The sequence below is a fragment of the Columba livia genome, chromosome 5 (assembly GCF_036013475.1).
Source record: "Columba livia isolate bColLiv1 breed racing homer chromosome 5, bColLiv1.pat.W.v2, whole genome shotgun sequence".
NCBI lineage: Eukaryota > Metazoa > Chordata > Aves > Columbiformes > Columbidae > Columba > Columba livia.
Genome location: NC_088606.1, coordinates 15,300,519 through 15,316,761, shown reverse-complemented (window position 1 = coordinate 15,316,761; position 16,243 = coordinate 15,300,519). Strand labels below are relative to the sequence as shown.

General features: G+C 37.9%; 1 protein-coding gene across 1 annotated transcript in view; it reads left to right on the top strand.

Moving 5' to 3' along the window:
* VRK1 (VRK serine/threonine kinase 1) overlaps positions 1-3,603 on the top strand; it is a 62,338-nt gene extending 58,735 nt beyond the window's left edge. Inside the window, exon 13 of the mRNA XM_065063538.1 lies at positions 3,485-3,603. Coding sequence (XP_064919610.1) covers positions 3,485-3,525 — 41 coding nt within the window. The 3' untranslated portion in view covers positions 3,526-3,603. The remainder of the gene's footprint in view (positions 1-3,484) is intronic.
* Positions 3,604-16,243: the final 12,640 nt, after the last annotated feature.

Sequence of the window (16,243 nt, the reverse complement as noted above, 5' to 3'; positions counted from 1 at the left end):
TACAGGCTTGATTTAAAAATATACCATCCCTTTTATATGAAAATTATATTCCGTTTATAGTGCAATTCTTAAAGCCCAACATTAAATAGTATTAATCTTACTAAGATGAACGTAAATGTGACATTTGTACTGTCGAGTTGACATCCTGTTTGCTAAGAAAATTATATTTCTCTACTTGGTATTTATTAAAATATTACTCTGCATGATATTCTAGGCAAGTGTGTTTTTTTCTGTTTCAAAGCAGAATGGGGATGAGAGCAGGATGGGCTGTGAGATGGACCATTCCTGAAGGTCACTCGTAGGGTTCTGCTTCAACACCTCATCCCGAGTGGGATATTCCACTCCTGGGCATCTTTTGACAATCAATCCTATCAGGTTGCCCAGTTATTTATTGGATTTGTGGCACTGACAAATAGTCAATAATTTCACTGGTAACCAATAGGAAGTCAGGTTAGAGCTCATGTTTCCAGAGGTGAAAGTCTAGGGCACTTTAACCCATTTTTCACACTTGTAACTCTCAGAGAAGCAGACGTCATTTGAACTAGATTCTGGGTTGCACAAAGAAGGTGCAAGGCTATGATTTTTCCTTCAAGTTTCATCAAATTTTCCTGCATAAAATGAATGAATGAAGAAGTTGCTAACTAACTAAATAAAGACACTCTCATCGCGCAGCTTTTAGTGGCTGAACCAAGTGTCCTATGGCCTTCATCAAGCTGCGCTCTCTCTGAGGTAGAGAATGACTGCTTTTAAGTGAACGCATTATGAAGTACCATCTGCAATGTGCCATCCTCCTGGATATTTTTAACAGGACTAACATAGCTGTCAGGATGTCATGCAATGAATGTCGGATAATTTGTATACTTGATTTTTTTTTATAAAGCTCTTCTATGCTATTATTATAATGATAAAGGCAGCTTTCTACTTTAAGTACATTTTCTGCTTTCTCAATGTACTTATTGAAGTTTCTTTATTTAAAATCTTTAACAATACAAATTTTGTTTAATAATACAAACATTGTGAAGGAAGACACTAAGTATTAAATAATCAATGCTTCTGTGAGGAGTGTGGTAAGAGTGGATTTTTGATGTGAGTTCTATCATTTGTTTCTTTCTTTCATTGCCTTTATCAGGGTCTTCAGAACCAGGAGGAAATCATCCTTCTTTGTTAACACCAGAGAAATCGGTAAATCTTGGGTTCATGTTCCAAGCAGACACCTATTTTCTCTGGGACTTAATGTGAATTATTTGAGCACTCTGTGTTTCGATTCCCTATCTGTAAGACATGGGTAGCTGTAGCTACAGAGAAGTTAATGGAAATGCACTTAAACAGCTGCAGACATTCAGATAAGAGGTGGGAGAACATGCAAAACATCAGGTGAAGTTGTAAACCATGACCAACAACTTTTGTCTTTTTCATCCTGTGTTCTTTTCATGCTGAACTGTTCGCTCTGGTCCTGTGCTGTGGACTAGCTTGGCAATTATTGAATACTTTGTTGGGCTAAGCATCTCTCTAAGCCAGTTAAATATATTTATCTATCTATCTATCTATCTATCTATTTATTTATTTATTTATTTATTTTTCCTATGCTTTGTTTCCTGTTGTTTCAGCAAGATAGTTGGCTCAGTGGGACCTCCTTGTTTTGGTAATGGTGAGCTACAACTTAGTCAAAATTTTCTGTGGAATTAACTTTGAGTCAGTTTAGTTTTCTGTGTTGCAAGGCATTTTTCCAGACCATCTGAGCTGACATACCAGCTCATCACTGTCAAGGAGTGGAGTTTAACTCTCCTATACCATAACTCTTAGCCAGGCTCAGCTCTGCACATCTGTTGTTTACCTTGTGATGGGTTTGGCTCCTGTTGGGTGCTTCAGTTAGTCAATTGGACTCACTCATCTACAGAAACTAGACCAAGAAAGAAAAAAAAAAAAAATGGAAGAAAAAGTAGATATTTTTCTGCAGAGTTGTAATTGACTCATACTGACACCAAAGTCCCTGACCCAAGAGAGGGGTCCCCAGCAGAAACTGTGCGGCTGAGACAAGGCTGAAGGAAAGAAAAGCTGGTGGTAAGGAACAGCAAGGGAGAGGGAACAAGCGCGACTCCTTTCAATAGGAGTGAGCTGTTAGGTATAGCATTGCGCATCTTCACGGACTAGACTAACAGTTTACCATGGCTGATGCTTGGACTTCTCTTCCCTCTCTCCTGACTATATGCCTCTGCTGTTCACCTTGTGTTGATCTCCTAATTTGATTTTATGGAAAGGAGATCCAGTAAGTAAAACATCAGAAAAATGAGCACTTTTCAGCAAAAAGAGGCAGATAGTTCCTTGCCAGGTTGATTGATTGAATCAGCAGGCTGTAAACAGATAATAAAAGGAAAAAATGTTTAGATGAGTTGTAGCAGAGGAAGGGGCAAAAAAAGACAAGAAAAAGGGCAATAGAGGGAAATGGAGTGAAAGCAGAACAGAAATGTAGTCCCCCAACTACCTGATGTCCCCTGGAGAGATCACACCAGTGATCCCATATGTCTTCCACTCTATTTTAACTCCTGAATATTAGTGATATTCTTTGGTTTCTCAAAGAACAGTTTAAGATCCAGATCAGAGCATTCTTGAGATCCTGGAGATTTCCTAGGAAATTTCTCTGATGACCTTTACCTGGATTCCCCTTCTCATTAAGAGGCACTTTCCAGCCATCAGTGATGAGTAACTTCCTATGGTCTATGGTCAGCCTTGGTCTTTCCTTCTCTAGAACAATTTATACCTTCCTGCCCTCAGCTGGACCTTATTTATGTGGAAGGACCTCATATTAGCCTTATCATTTGTAAAAGCCTTGGGATGATGAAACAGCTCCAAAGCCATTGGCTGGAAGGAATTATTTAAGGGAGTGAATTTTATATCGCAGCTCAGAACTCCTGTCATTTCTGTTTCCTCTCACTGCCCAATATATCTGCTTCCCTTAGCACAGATCTTCAAACTTATACTTTACTAACATGAGTTAAAGTAATATTTTTAAGGAAATCAAAGGTCCACATTCTTATGTTCTTCTAGCAGCTTGTGTTTCTGGCATTGAGCTCACACAAGAAATCTATGGCTTTAAATAAGGATCTCCAGAGACTTATTACAGTGTGGTGGCCACTAGGCCTGTCTCTCCCTTGACAGAGAAATTGGTAGTTGTTTTGCTAAAACCTCCTCTCTGAAAACAAACCAAACCAAACAGGTTGTTTTTCAGGGCCATGTTTTGTTTGTTTGTTTTTTTTTTTTTTTTTTTTTCTAAAACTTTCACAGTTTTAAAAATTTTGCTTTGGTCTTTGAAAGCTCCAAGGCAGTTTTACAGCAGTGAGTAGAAAGAGAAATCCCAGGTGCTGAAGAATGAGGTTATGGGTGAAGCATGGACACCCTGTTGTTTGCTTGCATGTCTTTGGGGCTTTTTGTGTTTGTTTCCCCATCCCATAACTTTGTAAGCATTGCTGTGTACTGCTTTTTGCAGGAAACCAGATTTTTATTTCCACTGATGTGTTTTCCAATTGAAATGGGAGAGCCTGGAGAATCAGCCAGCAAGGAAGGCATTCTAGGAGCCTAAAACTTAGAAATTCAGGTAAGTAACAAGTGAAAGTTTTAATTTCCTCTTCTAGACACATGAAAATATATATCTGGTGCTGAACTATTTTCTTTGCTCCTGTGCAGACCTTTTGTATTTTCTTTCTACTCACCTGAGTAAATTCAGAGGATCAATAGATAAATACACTTATTTGTGGAGATGTCATCAGCACTTTTTGAAACTAAGGCTGGAGCAAGTGTATTAGATATGTCAGGAAAACTCTTTTTGAGCATGTAAAAATAATAACAGCTTGCCTAAGTTTTCTTACTTGGAACCTAATTTTACCTTGACACGTTGACTTTGTAGGGTAGTTGCCTGTATGGTGAAATAATTGGTCTTTCTTTTTAAGATTTGGCCTGTCACAGGTGTTTCAGCAAGGTGGTAAAATTCACTTTCCTGAGCACGGAAACATATCAGCACCATCTTTCCACACTGCTGCTGAGATTAGTGAATTTATAGTTGTATTTTTTTTCATACCCAACCTCCTGATCTCACAGAAAGAGCTGTGACATATTATTCCTGTAGTGGCTTAACTTCACAGGCACTTGTACTCCCTCTTTAAAATTGCAGGTACTGGGAACTCTGAGATACAATCAAGGTTAATTTCAGTATCCTAATGCCTTGAAACTGATACTTATGGGTACAGAAATCTGTTAGCCTGGTCACAGCAGAGCATGGAGTCAACTATTAATGTCACATGCAAGCTGGTCTTTGCAAATGGACAGAATTGCATTAGGGGACAATTAAATGATATCAGTTTAGACCAGGGACTTTCCTAAGCAGATAGCCTTAAGAGCTATTGTGATTTTTAAACATCAGGTTAATTGAGAACTGCTGTATATTTAATAGGGGGGCCTTTGGGATATGACTACAAGGATTCTTTGTTGTTCAGCAGTCCATTAGGCAGAAACTGCAATTCTGAAGTGGTCACATAAATCCCAGGAGGCACAATCATTAGTGGGACACTAAGCTGCAATTTTTGGCATGGCCCAAAAAACAAAGTGAAAAGTCTTGTCCTTATGATCCATCCCAGATCTGTCTCATCCAGCTCCTCAATTTCAGCTGCAGAAACATAGTTGCAAATAATAAAATGTTTACAGTGAAAAAATCTCACTCTTAGTTGTCTGGAATGTAAATAGGAAAACAAGCCAAAATCAAAGGGTCTTCCGTATTTAATTCATCAACTCCCCCAAAACAAGACTAGAAGGACAATGTAGCTGCATATCACAGCTGCAAGTCCAGATTCTTTCACTTTTGTAAGAGGAAGGTTTTCATAACACCTGCAGTCCAGTCCAGCCCCCTAAACTTCATCTTAAATCTATTTAATGTTAAATGAAGCATCTCCACAGGTTTGTATTTGGAAACTATGAAGGCGTTTCCCCTGTGAACCTGTTTGAGTTTGTTTCTGGTTTCTGGATTCTCTGAGTTCCACGAAACACGGCTACTCAGTTTAGTCAGAGTTAGTTTAGTACTTTCTGAATGAGTTACTGGATCTTATGGCCTGCATCTGGTCAGATACTGCAATTCAACATCATATAAACCCAGATTTTCTGGAATGCTCTAGATATACATTTTCTGAGAACAATGGGTCGGGACGGTCCAGCTGAGAACCTGGCATGTCTTTTGAAAATTTTAGCTTTGATAACTTCAAAGAGTCTTTGCCAGTAACTTAGTAAGTAAGTCACTTGTGGCTACATATGAATACCTTCCACTGTCTACTTATAATGCAACTCTTTCCCTGAATGCACCCAGGGATAACCTAGTTGTTTTCCAACTACACACACCATCTGAGTGGGATGTTAATGAATATGACACTACAAAATTTAGTTTAGTGAAGTACCAGAAAAAAGGAAATTTATTTCAATATTGACAAACTTGTCAATTTGGTTGTATTGATTTTTTGATACGTCTATAGCACATGGCGAAGTTCATATATTGTAAAATGAGTCATTATTATTGGCTAAGTCTGCAGGATATAAGTGGACTGTTATTTTTTCAATAAATTGACATTCTTAAAGTGTATGGAAATGCAAAATTATGTATGTGGCTTTTATTACAATTTTTAATACAATATCAATTTACTGTCTTTAGTGGTGATTCTTGATCAGGGAGTTATTTGCCAATGCCTAAAAGCCAGCTCACCTAAGAGCAACCTGAAAACCAGTGTCTTGGGCTGGCAAAGTTTAACAGAAGAAAGTGAAGCCGGCCATTGGCAGCCCTTGGCCTTGAGCTCACTGTCAGCAGCTGTAATTCTTTGGAGGCTCTGGGGCCCCCTGAGACTGGTGTGACTGCTGGGCCCCAGGATGACAGGTGCTGCTAGATCAGCGAGTGTGGATCCTTCTCCAGTCATCTCCCTCAGGGCTCTGGTGTCAGGCTGAACAATGAAGCAAAGCCTTAAGGAGCACAGATCAATTGCAAAATGTTCTGTCTGTTCAGTGTTTTACAAGCCAGTGTCCAACACTGTGTTTTGCTTTTGTCAGACTTCTGTGATGGAAAATTGAAAAAGAAATTGTTGTTTTGCTGAGTCCAAGCCCAGTGAAAATAAATTGAAGTGTTCTGATTAAGTTTCTGATTTTGATCTGTCTCTTCAAAGTGTGTAGAACAGCAGAAAACGTAGATTTGGTTTATGCCTGTAAGTTTTCCTCTTTTTAAATGCAATACTCTCATATTCCCACCTGAGGTCATTAGCCACAAGGTAGGTTAAAAAAAAAAGTTTGAAGAATGGATGCAGCTGCAAACAAACCCTAGCAATCCACACTCATGTTTATGCTGATGCTTCTGAAATTCATTGTGTTACTCTGTTAAACCTCAGGACTACAGAATGCAGTGCTTGTCTAAATTTTCAAATAGAATTTTTATACTGAGGAGTGCCTGTAATAGAGAGAGGGAGAGCATGTATTTCTGATGAAATGCGATTGCTTTGCATTTCAGCATATGAGACAGGGAGTAACATCTGAGGTTTTTGTTGTTTGTTTGTTTGCTTGTTTGTTTTCCTTTGGAATGTTCCTAAACATTGTTTCAAAGTTAGTAAAACACATTTAAACTTATGGAACAGCAGCGATATAGGACAAGGGAAGGGGAAATAATTAAAAACCCCAAATCCTAAATACTCGAAGCGGAAAAGATATTTTTTTTCCAACATTAGATTTTATAATAATAGAAGCAGTGTTCTAAGCGTATAGGAGAATACACTTAGTTATTGATAAGAACTATTTGTTGAATTTTAGTCCTTCAGGGAATTACAATCTTTCTACACAGAACACAATATTTCAAAAAAATAAAAATACACATTGCTGCAGAATTATATTTCAGAGCATTCTCTTTTGCTCAAAATTTAAATTTGCCTACATTTGCCATGGAAATATGGCAGCTTTTCCATTGAAAAACTAAATTTTTTTTTAGTTAAAAATATCAGGAAATAAATTAACTCTGACAGAATACCTAAATTACAATCCACTTATCTCAATTGAAATAATGCATTTAGACCAGCTCTAACAGTAGTAAGTCTTAAGTATGACAATGGTGTTTCCTTTTTTGCCCCCAGATTTACTCACTACAAGGCTGGAATTTCAAAGCTGCTCTGTGTGATCAGCCAATGTTCAGTCCACTTGAACAGTTAGCTCCCTTAGCTGCTTATTAGATTTCTGTCTTAACAATTTCTTAATAATGTTGAAAAAAACAAAATTTAAGCGTATCGATTAGGGGAAGTTTGTACTTTATCAGCAGCAAATATAAAGAGAGAAACTGAGGCAGAAATGGGCAGTGAGTTGCTCCATCTTCTTGCACATGGTGAGGTTAAGATATTATCAGCTTTCAGTCTTGGGCATACAGTGTTTTTCCAAGACAATGTGCAATGCTATATTTTATCCTTAAAAAGAGATAATATTCGCTGTCTCATTCCTGAGTAGAGGTGTTCAGATTTAGCTGTGACAGGACTAGAGGCAGCACTTTCTTTAGTTGCCACAGATAAATTTGACAGGGATTGTGAATCAGAACCCTGAGATGATGTAATTTTCCAAGAGGGAAGATTCGTTGGGCGTGATCATTTCTTTGCCACCTTATGAATTGCTGCTTTTGTGTGTTAATACAATTAGGTGCCTACAATTAGTCAGTCCAGGGACACAATCTGTCTATTGACCCAGATAGCAGATTGGGCTCCAGGTTATCAGACGTCACTTTGTTACAAGGCTCTAATTATCTCCCTCAGTTTTTCCTTCAGGACAATAGGGTAGGGATACCTCTCAGGAAGGTTGTGAGAATTAATTAACATTTGCATGGAGTCTTGAAGACAAAATGCTGGGCGAGTACATGGGCCTGGCTCACTGGTGACTTTTAGTGCTCGACTCCCACTGAAACAACGGCTGAGCATGTGCATGTCTCTGGGGCTCTCAGCATTAGCATTAGTTACGAGCTAAGGATGGAAAAAAGTGACTCAGTCTACTCCTGTGGATCTATTGTGTCAGACCTTCAGGTATGGTGCAGCTTTCTGGAGTGGCTAAAAGACTAATGCTTTGTTCCTTTTCTTCTTGAACAGTGTGGGGAAAAGGAGCAGGACAGATGGTTGAGTTCTCTTGTGTGATTGTTGATGGAAAACTGGGGCAGGGTTTGGCCTGTAAGATTTAGACACCAATTTTTTAAATCTGCCCAATAATTTCATTAGCTAGTCCTGGGGCCATTGTGCTGCAGTGGATACAGACCTGGGCAGTCACTCTGACAAACTTTTCAGCTGAAGTCCTACTACTGCATTAGGGACTCATGCAGAGCCAAGATGAAGTTTACTGGCAGGATCAGGGCCAAGACGGTTTGAAAAAGCTGGAAACAAGAGTGTGCAGAAGAATACAATCAGCTATTCATGACTGAAATATGTACATGTGAAACCATACTCAGTAATAAGAAATATTGAAAGTGAGTGCCAGCTACTGCATTTGGTCTTCCAGCTATTAACCATTGCCACAAAACAGTCAGCAGAGCAATGTCATCCAGACCACTTTGACACAATTGCATTGTACAATTAACAGGCAATGAGGACTTCCTAAAAGCACATGTTCAACACCCTGCTTTGTCATGGTTTTTTGTACTGTTACAGGGATTAAAAAAAATTAAATCAACTTTGTGCCAGTGCATATTATATTTGGACAAGGGACTAGATGAAATGATTAGAATAATAGCCTTAGAAAAGATCACATTTCCCTACTGTGCCAATGTATTTGACTGCATACGGCAACCCTTTTAGGCCACTGTTCACAGTGAATTGTAACAACTTCCTGCAAAGATCTAAGTTCTGCATCTTTTGAATGGCAAATTATTAGAACTAGGCCATGTCTAAGAAGAAATAACCATCTTTATTAATCAGAAATAACCAGCTTTATTAATGTCAACTACCACTTTTAGGGCAGTTCATATTAATAAAACTCTGCAAGCAAAATACAAATTTATCTGATCCTAATTATCATCCCTCAACAAAGAAGGGATGAATCCTATATAATTGGCTAAACACTTCAGGTAAACTGCCACCTTGCCTAAAGGACTATCTTGGGGATTTTCTGTGAGGTTCATCATTAGTTGTCTATTTTGAAATCAACTAAGCAACTGAAGGTTTAAAGTCTTAAACAAGAACCATTAAGCCATGTTTACATTTCAATTTTCTTAAAAAGCATTTTGCTGCAGTGGGTAGGGAGTATCATTACAATTTTAAAGCTGGAACAACTGAGGCAGCCAGTAATTTACAAAATACATAGCTATGTTTTGCTAACAAGCATCTTCATTGTTAGACTTCAGTGTTTTTACAGCTATCTAATATGTTATGTTATCTTAGTACTAATATTTACTGCATTTTAGGTCAGAACTGTTTCACAGGGCAGAAGTTCTATGTCAGACAATGGATGCAAGTTGCTCACGGTCATCTCGTACTTATTAACTGCTTTAACATCCCCTTTGCCCGAACAAATATTTTTCTTATCTTCCTTTTCATTTGAACGCTCTGTGTGTGCATGTCTTTTTTGCGTCTTTTGTGACATTTTACTTATGCTGTACAATATTTGTGAGTGCCTTGATTTATTAAAATAGGATGAGTTTTTCAAAGGAACCCAAGAGAAAGTATAACTTTGGTTATAGTTCCATAGGATTAGATGCCTAGCTCTCTTAGTCTTCTTTGAAAACCTTAACCAAAATAAGAATTAAATTCAGATGATCCGTATGTTCTCTTTCAACTCAGATAACAGTGACAGGTCACCTATCATAGACTGACTCTGAGTCAGAATAATGTTTGCTGGAAATATTGCTCACTCTTAACTGTCCATGTGGTTAGTTAGAAGCACACATTATCTTTCTCTAGAAAGGACAAAATACAGGGTAAATGCATTGGGAAGGAATTATCATGTCGTCTTCTAAGACTGATCAAGCTAACCACTTTTATCAGGCTGTTCATTTCTCTTCTTCCCAGTATTTAACCAACACACATATAAAGCTTGTTTTTAGGAAAGTGGCTTTTTTTTTTTTTTTTTTTTTAAATAAATCCATTTCCATTAAATATCAACTGAAACCAGCAAAATGGTTAGAAAAAACTGGTATGTTTGTATAGAATTTACAGCCAAGTAGAACATCAAGATTGTACCTAGGTACAGTAAATACACACACTCACAGGCACACACACCGAAAAAGATTTTTGTTTCAAAATAATCTTCATTACATGAGGATTATCATAATTGTCATTTCAATTGACTGATTTTAGTCTTTAAAAGAGGATATAATAGCATTCACTGTCTGAGACTGAATTACTGTCATTATGTTAAAGGTGCACTTTATCACTTAGCTTTTCTCCATTACACATGCTCATAGACGCACACTGCTTTCTTCTCCTTCAGAACCTTTAAAACATAATATGACAAAGTTTTGTATCCAGACACTTCATTACTAAAACTTTTGAACAAAGGAGAACCAAAGGCAATCTGCCATTGTTAATACAACCACATTACCAAAAGACAGAGAGAATATTATAGCAATAGCAAGTTTCTGAATTTTTGCAGAAGAATGCAGACTGTTCATTGAGATCTAAAAGGTATTTTGTGTACCTTTTGCCAGGAGGAAAGATGCAGAGTTGCTCTTCTGCTCAGAGCACACTTAGGATATAACAGATCAAGCAAATATCAGCCCAAATGAGCCATGCCATGCTATCCCAGACTTGTCAAACTTTTCTTGGTGATGTTTAGATTAAAAACCAGACATTGCCATGATATTAATGTGCCAGTGTATAAATGACATTTATCACTTCTGCAATCTCTTTTGATCTGGTATCTTAAGACTTTTCATATGTAAAACTTCTCAACACATTGCCCTGTCATCTTGATACATATGGGACATCTTTGACTTCTGCAGGCACAAAAGAACCGAGTCTGGATATGTCACTACGGCACAACACTTGGGCAGAGCTCTGTTGAAGTAAATGTCACTACGCCTGGAGTAAGAGGCTATAGAGAGACATAAAGGTACAAACATCAGATCTAGAGAGATCAAGGACAAGAATTTGCCTGAGGAGCAAACCTCTTTCTTTAGCAGAAGAAGGGAGCCTCCATTCTGAGATACTAAAAAAAGGGCAATTTAAAGAATCTAGTTTTCAGGGGCTCTGGTCAGCACATGAAGGTCTAATTATAAAGTGCTACTTGAACAACTAAGTCCCCAAAAATGTTTCTAAAAGCTTGAGCTGGGTGCCAGAGCACTAAAGAGCCTTGAAAGTTTTCCTGTAAGTGACAGTACTTCAACAGTTCCTCTGACCTCTCCTGGACTTTACAACTTTTGAAGGTGAACTGCAGGACCCCCATTTTTGGTTCTCTGCATGCCATTGTTGAGGTACCTGAGTTCTGGGAAACAGATGCCTGTCTCTTGAAAATCAGAGTATTGCAGGAGGTTTGAAACTTGTTACCTGAGTCACTTCTGAACATTTCAGCTTACATTCTCCCACCCCTTTATGGGAATTTTTCCTGTCATAATGTTTTCTTTCTCCTTCACAGTGATTATTAACAGATTTTTTTAAAATGCCTAAAGGAGCATACTTGGGTCAGAAAACAGAAGCTAGTGTGTTTTCATCTACCAGTTTCCTCCCTTACTTATCGTATAACATTTCCCTTATGTATCCTCAGGTTATGCGCAGGTCTGATTCCATCATTACTTGGTGGGCAATGAGTATGTTCTAGCCTAGAAACAGATTTATAGTACAAAGGTTTGAGGGAGAGAGAGATTTCCTTTATATATAGATATATATATATATATTTTAATCAAAGGACCTTATATAGAAAGAATTCATGGTTATTTAGAAATATCTGTTACAAGAAGAGTTTGCAGCATTTTATGAAATGTTTCTCCAGTGATGTTTTTAATGCTCAATAATGGGACTATGAAAATACCAACAAAAAAATTAATAGCCTATCTGTATTGAAGACACTTAGAGAAAAAAATACTGGAGTGGACTGAGGTATTAGGTGGATAGATAGGTATTTTTCTTTAAAAGTATATGGATGAAATGAAGAAAGAAATTATATCTTCCTTACTTTGTCAAGGTTTTTCACTGTATGCCACATTTAGCTCAACTAATGTTGGGACTAAGGGAAAACTGCATGCTTAGGAGTTTAAATGCAGTCAGAGAAATGTTCAGGTTTTGGCACACTGAAACAGACTACGTTGCCTGAACCTGGAAGGATGGAAACCGTGTAAGAGGCTTTTCACAGTGAGAGGTGATGCTGCTTTTTTTTGGTGATGAGTGCCATTCCAGGGAATCACAGTTATGGGATAGGCAGGTAAGGGCAAGTCTCAGATAAGACTTCTGAGACCTCAGAAAGACACTTGAATCAAACACTTGAATCAAATGTAGTTACAGGCTTTTCAGAGGGAATTTTCCTTTTATCTAAATCTGATCCTCTACCAAACTACAGCTTTTTTTTCTAGAGGAAGATGTAGCCATTCTTGATTCAGTTTTTCAAAAGTTATCTACTTCTCTAACACTGGAACTGACCCTCAGATTTTCTATATTTAGCCAGGGAAAATTCACTCAGTCTTCAATGACTAATATGCTGGGACTTTTACTATAAAGGTAGATCTCAGTCTAGTAGGAAAAGTATGGGAATGCAAAAGCACATCTGGTAATTGAAAAGATGAAAAGGTAATAATAAAGTGCTCATTTTGAGGCAACAGTGATGAAGATAATGGATGATAGCCAAGCAGGCCATATGCACTTGGCTAACAGAATTAATCATGGACTATGCAATGCAAAACAGGAAAGACAAGTAAAATAAAACATTTAAAGACAAGAATGGATTTTAATTTTAGGAGTAGTATAAAACAATATGATAATAATAATAGCCAAGTTAGCCCTGTTATTGTGCAATCCAAACAGGACAAAAATTAAAGCTATAAATAATATTTAATCTGCAATACCAATATATGTTAAAAAGTAATAATGACTAAAAAATATTAGAATTAATCAAATGAAGAGTGTTGTGTCTAGTATATTCAGAAGGGCTAGGGCAATCCTGAAAGTGCCATATACGAAGTCAGAGTTTGAAATGGAAAAGGAATATTAGAAGTTTCTCATATGATTTAACAAAGACAATGTCTGAAAATGGGAGCTAGTACTTAGATTTCAATTAATAAAGGAAGACTTATTATTAGAGCCTTGTGGTTAGCAGCGTAAAAGTCTCATAAAGCAATTTTGTAAATATCCCGACTTGAAGCCATTTTGCAGCATCATCTGTCACTAAGCCTCCGGCTATGGCACCTAAGGGATCATGTTTTCTGTCGTTTGCTGTTACATTTTTCTGTTACAATTCTATATACTTGTATTTTACATCATCCAAACAGTTTATGTGTAACAAGCCCTCACCCAAGTACAGGCACTGTCTATTTACAAATTTCAGGGGAAACTTCAAGGCTTTCTGCTGGGCCAGAAGAGAATCTAATGAGGGGTGGCTGAGCACCCTCTCCTCCCCTCAAATCACAGTATCCTTTGGCCTTTACTGAGCAGAAACAATAATCATACTGATACTAATAAGAAGTACAACAGAATAAAAACTACTTTCTGTTGGTAATGCTAAAATGAGAGACTGTTGTATGGTTTTTAGAATTGCATGGAAAGGTTTTTTACATCTGTAATACAAGGTGCAAAAAACCCCTTATGATCATAAATGAGTGACTATTAATTTGAACAATATCAGGTATGATTATGGCTGTGTTCTAACTAGTCAGATGCATTTAAAAAGGAGAATGAGTACCTAAATGCAGGAACAAAGAAAGCACAAGAAGCTTGGAAGTTGGGAGTAATTACTGATTTGAATAAAAATAATAACAAAAAAAACTAATAACCACAAACAATGAAAGGGGAGGTTGACAGTCGAGTTACATCAATGCATTTGCATGACAGGGTAGCACCATTTCAGATGGAAAAAGGAGGGAACACAAATGCTTCTAGAAATATTGTTTCTGTCTCTACAAACAGAATAATACCCTACTTCATACAATAGTGGAACTTGACAGTACAAAAGGTATTTCTTGGGGCTTTTTATTTGTTTCCAGTTCTTTGTCTAATCATATTGTGCATGAATATCTCTAAGACCTAAAATTTTAAACAACACAAGTTTTGCAAATACAAAGGATCATGCTAAACACAAGCGTGTTCTTATAACCTGAAAAATCTCAATCTGAAGACTTATATTTGATGGTAGCACTTTTTTTGTTTTTTAAGGTCAGGTTATGTTGGAGCTGTGTGTGCATAATTATTCAACTGGTCAAGTTGCTTTTTGCATCCCTGACTTATCGCCTTTGCCTGCTGTGGACTCTCCAGATTATGGTGAGGGCAAAGATGATCAGCTGGAGACAGCTCATAGTTGAACTTGGGCAGGAAGCCAACCATGTTGTCAGCAGATGTTTTGTGGTATGTGGGTCAATAGGAATAATCTGTCTTTTTTTTTTTCTCCCTTTTTCAGTACTGTAAAGACCCTCAAGCTGACAACTAGAAGCACAGCTCTTCTACTCCAAAAGTATTTGTTATTTAAATGCATTAAATTGATAGTGTCCTTTGGGATTTCTGCAGCAAGCTGAACAACTGTTGTGTCAGAAAGGTGCACATGGTGTGTGTGCTGCTCTGCCATGGTAGCACACTGACCTGGATTGAAAACATTTATGTTTCATTGGGAGAGGCTTGGAGTTGATAAACCCAAGCAGTAATGTGTTCATACGGACCTGAAGTCCCTGCGTACCTTCTCATGATCTCAGACTCTTCTACTGGAAAGTAATTCATCTGATTTGTCAGCCAGCTGCTGTTGCAACAGCTTGCAAACGTGACACAAGCATTTTGAAAAGCCCTCTTCTATTTTCTGTGTCCACCCTTCCTTATGCACCCATTTCTGTCAGGAGCACACATACATGATTTTGAATATATTTATATGAATACACACATATACATATTAGGTAGATCTTTTTCTGGGTGTGTTGTCTAGATGTGGTAATGACGGGAAAGAGGAAAGGAGTTCTCTCTGCATCTGGTGTCCCTGGTCTTTGCAGAGTATATGCTCATATCCTGATTCCAGTTTACTAAGAGCAAAGATTGGTTGGGAAAAATATAAACTGCACAGCCTTTGGCCACCTATAATAATTATTTCCATCTTATATGCTCAAATTTCTTCCCCTTTTTTTGGACCGATGCCTGGGACAGAGTCAGCTTGAGGCTTGAGTCTCTAATAAAGGGCCAAAATTTATGACATGACTTTGAGTGAATTACTTGAGCCTTTACTTATGTCATTTTCTGTTGTGAAAAATGTGGCTAAAAGTAATAAACAATTGCAAATGCAAAGTATGATTAGGCCTAGGTGGAGTCTGAAGTAGGATTTAATTTATTTCCTGTAACAGTAGCTGTTGGCCAACCCATTCTCCACACTCTAGCTCTATTCCCCTGCAGCTGCTGGATGAACTGTGCGGTGAGGGAGATTTTCACATTGTCACAAGACCTCAGCTATGTGCAAATTGTTTTTCTTTCCTGAAGTTGTTTCCTATCTTCTTGGACAGAAAAATCGGGTCTCCCAACGTGCTCAGCAGTTTTGCCATGTTTTTTCCCAACTCTTTGTGAATATAAGAAGAAATTTAATTTCAAACCTCATCTTTTTCTTCTGTTATAAATGAATAAATGCATGCACATGAAGGAGGTAGAGGAAATACTCATTGATTTGTACTGAAGTGTTCTTGTAAAACAAGAAACATGTCTTGAAGGAGATTGTGTTTCTTGGAGGCTTTTTCATAAGCTCATTCCATACCCGGGTTCATCCCTCCTGAGGTTTCATTGCCATAAAATGTTTAGACTGACACTGTGGCCATTAGCTGAGAAACAGGTTTTATTGTCACAAGTGCACGATCCTACCTATCCCACACAGGGAGGAGATGGCAGCTGCTTTGGTAGCACCACACTGTTGGGTCGTGGGACCCAGGGACCTGCCCCAGCAAGAATGTGACTGAACCCGGGGTGGTGGCAGTCACTAAGAGGGCTGTGACACCGCTGCATGTAACCAGTGAGTACTTTGTATGAAACTTGCCTTGGCAACAGCAGGACTGGAAAATTAAACTCTTCCATCCCTAGGAGGAAAAGGAAAGTTTATATCAGTAAGAACTTTA